This window comes from Varanus komodoensis, unplaced genomic scaffold, assembly GCF_004798865.1.
Source record: "Varanus komodoensis strain SLA01 unplaced genomic scaffold, ASM479886v1 scaffold102, whole genome shotgun sequence".
In the NCBI taxonomy this organism is placed as follows: domain Eukaryota; kingdom Metazoa; phylum Chordata; class Lepidosauria; order Squamata; family Varanidae; genus Varanus; species Varanus komodoensis.
The window spans coordinates 293,703-299,702 of NW_025335279.1; the positions used below are offsets into that span (position 1 = coordinate 293,703).

The following is a 6,000-nucleotide window of genomic DNA, read 5'->3' on the forward strand; positions in this document are numbered from 1 at the left end:
ACTGTCTTCCAGATATTTTGACCTTCAACTCCCGTCAGCCCCTGCTAGCAAGGCCAACAGTCAGATATGCTGGGAATTGCAGTCCAACAACATCTTGTCTCCTTGAAAACATCAGGTTGAACAAGGCTTAATCTAAAACTTACTTTCCATAAAGAAAAGGAGTTGAGCATACCCCTTAGTACTAAAAGAAAAATAATGCTACATTTTACAGGTGAGCTTATTTCCCTCAACCCACCTTGCCATCGTGTTACTTTGGAACTGTTACAGTCCAAACCTCTTTCCAAAAAAACAACAAAGTTCTTTAAACTCACCAAGAAACTGTTAAATTTATTTTTAAAAAAGCAGCTTTCTGTACACAACCCAAAGAAAAGTTAGTGCATTTAAGCCCCCTGGAAATAAAATCGATGTGTGTCAGGACTCCACAATCCCTGGTCCACCATGCAGCCCTCCAGCCGTAGCTCTGTGGTGTATCACACGCTTTGCGTCTGGAAGGTCCTAAGTTCACTCCCCAGCATTTCCATGTACAGCTAGAAAAGCTCTGCTCCATACCTGGAGAGCCACTTCTAGTGAGAAGGTGGGCCAATGGAGCTGGCTTTGTATAATCCCGCTTAGCTTTCTGTGTTGCAAAGAGAGGGGTATGGGGTGCACAGGTTCCACTGGGCAATGGGGATCCGGAGTACCTCTCCTGATTCTTGGGAGAGTTACGGCCCTTCTGAATAGACCATGATGGGCTACATGGAGCAATGGCGTCATGTCAGGCAGCTGATGCTATAGCCTGTTTGACTCCTTCCCCATTTTAGGAAGGTAGTCCATGGGGCTGGGTCAGGGAGCCTCCCATGAGCCCCCACACGTGGCAGGGCTAAGCTTCGAGGCCTTAGTGTGCCACATCTCTTTGCAATGTCCGGGGCTGCGTCACCATCGGGGCTGCCCCTGGCCAAACATGCCGCTTCTGCACCTGCATCGCCATCGCTCTGAATGGGTCCAGCACACACACATTCACACATGCGCCCCCGATCGTCCTTCGGCTGCATCCAGCATGAACCTTGACATCCCTTAAATGTGTTCTCTGCTTGCTCTGGGGCAGTTTTTCCCGACTGAGTGCCCTCTGGCCATGTTAGGCTACAACTCCCATCATCCCCAGGGCTAGGAATGAGGGGGGCTGTAGTCCAACACATCTGGAGGACACCTGATTGGGAAGGGCTGACTTGGGGGATCGGTGGTACGTCTGCACTGCCATCGTGCCACATGCATTTCTCGGAAGGACTCGAAGCTGGCCAATTGTTTAACCTCGGATGGGCAACTCTGGGGGGCTGGGGAGGGCACATTGCCGTGCCCTAGAACCCATCAGGGGCCACATGTGCCCACTGCTGCCAAAATTACTCTTGCAGCTACAAAGAAACTGCTTCCTGGGAGTAGCATCCTGCTTGTAAAGGCAGTAAACAGTTGGGCTGTGTCACCAAAACAGCCACGGGAACACGATGTGGCCTGCCTGCATCTCCCCGCTGCTCTAGCTATCCCAAGCGAAGCCTGAATCGTTCAGCTGGGGCACCTGAAAGAAGAGGAGTTGTTTTAACAAGGGGCCACCAGCAGCTGGGTGCGCAGAGCAGTGTGTGTAGCCCAGAAAGCCCAACGAGACGAGCCTCCCAAAGGCACGGCTACCCTTCTTTGATTATGCCGGCTGCATTTGGAGCATGGCAGTATGTACCAGGAGCCGAAGAATTGCAAATTCAGAAAATACACTTCTGTCAAGGTAGGAAAACATTGCTGGCGTCACAGCGCTAAGACCCATCGGTACTTTCCAAAGCGTGAGCCGCCCAAATGCTAAAAGGATCAGATGGAGAGTGTGGCTGGAAAACGCAGGAGCAACGGGGGTCCCTGCCACAACCAGTGCCACACACCTGGCTAAATAGCCAGAGCTCTGCTGGGGTGCGTGCGGCCGCCCACCTCTGTGAGACCAGGAGTCTGAGCTGCCACAAGGAGATTTCCCGGAAATTTCTAACATTCTGTCCACCCGGATGCCTTTCTTTCGTACGGCAGAATTTTTAACAAAGATCAATGTATGCAAGGTGTTCTGTGATTTATTGCCAGAGTGTTGCCTCAGACGGGAATTAGTCTATTGCTATTCATTTTTCAATGCACCAATCTAGATAAGAATTTTGAAGTCCTTTGCCCACTAGCAACATCTCCACCCGTAAATTGAAGCAACAGACCCCTTCCTTCTCTTATGATTTTGCATCCCAAACTGACAAAGAGACAAGTCCAGGCTTTGAAATTATCAGAAGTGTTTTTTTAAAGGAAAAAGAGAGAGATACTTAACTCTTTGCAGTGCAAAAATTGGGATTAGAACCATAAATCTGTAGGATTGATAATCTTGGTGCAAATAATTTGTCAAGTCTCAACCGAGCTTCAGGATCTAATCCGTAAAATCTGAAGAACAAACAGAAAATTCTGCTAGTCACACACATTGTGGCTCTGACCGATAGTCTACCTTACTTCCATGCAAACACACATAGCCCCAATCCGGATTGGAAGCATGGCGCTCCGGGAGTGGGAGTTACCCTTCCCTCCCTCCTACCCATTTCCCACCAAAATTCCACCCTTCCCATGGCTGCAGTTTAAAAAAGAAAAAAAAGTATCCACCAATTCCAATAGACACTCTTTTAAAGTCTCCCCCCACAAACGGGATGGAATTTTGAGGGGGGCGGAATTGGTGGGAGGAGGGCTTTATTTCCTGTCCCCACAAGCACTGTGGCGCCAATCCCAGTTGGGGCTGTTCACGCTTCCATGGGAAGAAGGCCAACTAGTTGCAAAAGCTTTAGCTTGGCATCAAAAAGGCAGCAATTTGTGTTGTGTGTGGAAAGACAGGCTGCTGCAAAACCACTTATTTATAAACCATTTCTAAAATCAGGAGACATACACATCACAGCTAACAACAAAAATGAGGGAATCTGAAAAAGCAAACATTAACCCCTCATTACAACTGTCGCTGAGTTATATTATTCCATGTTAGTTTTTTCTTTTAAAAAAATCTATTACACTTCATTTACTATTGCAAAGTACCTTAAGGCCTGGTGCTCCTGTCCATTCATACACTTCTGACAGGGTAAATTCACCACATGGTGACTTTTGCTGCCAGAGCCGCTTAGCAAGCACTTCTGGAAGCACCGTACGGCACAAGAGCCAAGAACCAACTGCTGCTTGGAGAAATGACAGAAAGCTACAGTTCTCTACCACGCGGCACTTGCCGCTCTGCGCAACGGGGTAGCACATTCACAAAAGAAATACCATGAGTGAGCAGTTCCACAGAAAAGAAGGGCGGAGAGGGAGAGAGAGAGAGAGAAGGCCACATATCAGGTGCCCTCATCACGTAAAACGTGAATGTAAGAATTGGGTGTTTGTCAGCAAACTGAAAAAAAGGAAAGCACGAAACTGTTCAAGGCAGTGCTGTTGTGCATATTCCACCGTAGCCTCAGATGAATTTCTAAGGTTGATTTGAACCCCTTTAATAAACCAACAATGTACAGCAAGGCAGCTGAATTCTGTGACCTAGCTATGGTATGTAAATTAATCTATTTGCATATATTTGCATAATTGATTTACTCTGGTTAGGTCCAAATAGCTAACAAGGGAATGAAAATTCAACCTCTTGATCGATCACAGTCCTCTGGAGTCTCAGATTCCAAACCTCCCTCGTTATAGGTTTAAGGACTGGCAATTCATTAGGCCCAAATTTCTCAAGATGCCGGAATTCAGGGCATGAAATTAATTGGTGTGCTTCTGCAGTGGAGTCACTGGATAGGCAAAGTCTTAACATGTTTATGAGTAACAAAATCTGAATAACCAACCTCTCTTTTAATAAACTGTTTTAAAACATAACAAAGACCTTCTCAGACCTTAGATCATAATATTAGCAGATTCCTGGGTGACAACACAAAATCTGTGTGGGAACTAATCGATACAAATTATTGTTCTTAAAAAATGATAGAAGTGGACTTTAAAATATTAATATTTTAGTTAAGGAAGGCACCCCCTCCTTTCCGCCATGATTCATACATCGTGGGTGGATCAAGGGGCCATTAACACTGGAAAAGAAAGCAAGAACACTGTTGAGTTTTCAAGTCTTTTCTAAAGAGACTGCTGCAAGATACCCTCGAACTCAGAAAGTCTCCTCTTTGCTTCTGCACAAAGGAGTTTACATTAGGGTCCGTCGTCTTCCAAATGTGGAATCTGTTGGTGTTCCAATGGTTCATCATTCAAGGAAGAACTGAGAAGCTGCGGCCGGTGTGTGTGTCAGAACGATCTCACTTTAAGTCATCTGGGCAGGTGGAAGAAAAGGGGAGGGGAGGAAATCAGGTAAACCTAAGCTGTGTAAGACAAAGGGACTTGTGATGAGACCATCACCTGGGCAACCTTCCAGAGGGGTTGTTTGTGTTCGTTTGTTGTAGCAAAAGGCAGTGATGAGTCAGCCATGTGGCACATGAAAGACTAATGCATTTACTGTGGCATCAGCTTTCACTGACATGGAATCTACTCCATGTCAATTTGTTATTCAGTGCCACAAGAACCGGAGCAGGGGTACAAAACCTCAGTCACAGGAGCCAAATTGGCATGCAGCCCCCCAAGAGCGTCTCTGAAATGGAACATGGCCCTCAGGCTAAGAAAGGTTTCCAGTTCTGATCTGGGATCGATCCCACCTTGGAGAAAGCAGTTGCTTCTTTGGTGCTAACTGAGCAGAAATGGTTTGGAGCATGGAACCCTTCTTGGGATATGAGTCTTACTTTGGAGACAAGACACCCCAAATTCAGTTTCAGAGCTCAGGTTCCTGAGCAGAGAATAATGGAGGCAGCTCTTTGCTTTATCCTCTTTGCCAAGGGGGTGGCAGCATTCGGATCCCCGCGGTGCTCACCTTGCAATGCCAGGCTCTAGCAACCCTCAAAAGCACAGGGTGTGTCCCACCCATGATACCTTTGCTCTTCCCCTACGATATCTCACCGCCTGAAATAATGCTTTCTTCTTTTGGCCACTCCCCTCCCCAAATCCCCTCCCTTCCATTTTGAGTGGAAAATAAAGGACACAACAGAAAAACATTAGAAAAGCCACGACGGATCAGACCCAAGGTCCATGCAGTCCAGCACTGCATACACACGGTGGCAAACCAGCTGCCCACAGGATCCCCCAAGCAGGACGGGGGCAAGCTGTCCTCCTGCCCAGCTCCTCAGCAATGGCGTGTGCAGACGTGCTACCCTGGTGAAGGAGGCAGCACGTGGCCAGCAGGGCTAGTAGCCACAGATGGTCTTGAACCTGTCCAATCCTCTTTTAAAGCTATCAAGATTGGTGGCCATCACCAATTCCCATGGCAGTGAATTCCGTAACCTAACTATTTGTTGTGTGAAGAAGTCCATCCTTTTATCTGTTCTAAACTCCCCACAGTCAGCTTCATGGGATGACTGCTTTGGGTTCAAGTGTTATGGGAGAGGGAGAAAAATCTGCCACTCTTCATTTTCTGCATTCTAGCCCTAATTTTGAACACCTCTATCACATCTCCCCCTCCTCACCTTTTCTCTAAGCTGAATAGTCCCAGTAGTTGCAGCCACTCCTCTCAATGACCCCCTGATCATTCTCGAAGGACAGCTTTTGCTATGTTTTGAATCCAACGGAGCAGCAGTTTCAGCAATGGCCAGCCAAAAGCTGCTACTGAAAACCATGCAGCTCAGAACCAGACACCAGTCCAGTGTTCTGGTCCGGCTCCATCACAGGAATCAAGCAAGAATCTGTCTTCCTGATGAACCAGTTTTCTATGTCCAGGAAATATCTGCATTTGTGTGGGGGAATGAGCAATCCCATGCACCCCAATCTGCCATTCTGAAGTGGTAAAGCCAAGATGCAGTTTTCCCAGCCTCAATGAGCATTAGAAATTAGGAGAGTAAGTACCCGGAGGAGGGCTTTCTCTGCGGTGGCACCCAACCTATGGAATTCACTCCCCAAAGAGGTCCGCCTGGC

General features: G+C 47.4%; 2 protein-coding genes across 3 annotated transcripts in view; one reads left to right on the forward strand and one right to left on the reverse strand.

Annotated features, from left to right (window-relative positions):
* Positions 1–6,000, forward strand: part of LOC123017816 — a 213,904-nt gene that overhangs the window by 113,692 nt on the left and 94,212 nt on the right. The gene's annotated exons all lie outside the window — the stretch shown is intronic.
* The window catches only part of LOC123017791 (zinc finger protein 436-like), a 34,211-nt gene continuing 30,476 nt past the window's right edge, over positions 2,266–6,000 (reverse strand). For both annotated transcript variants that reach the window (XM_044419372.1, XM_044419373.1), the window contains one exon: positions 2,266–4,315. In XM_044419372.1, the coding sequence (XP_044275307.1) occupies positions 4,307–4,315 (9 nt within the window). In that variant the 3' untranslated portion in view covers positions 2,266–4,306. The remainder of the gene's footprint in view (positions 4,316–6,000) is intronic.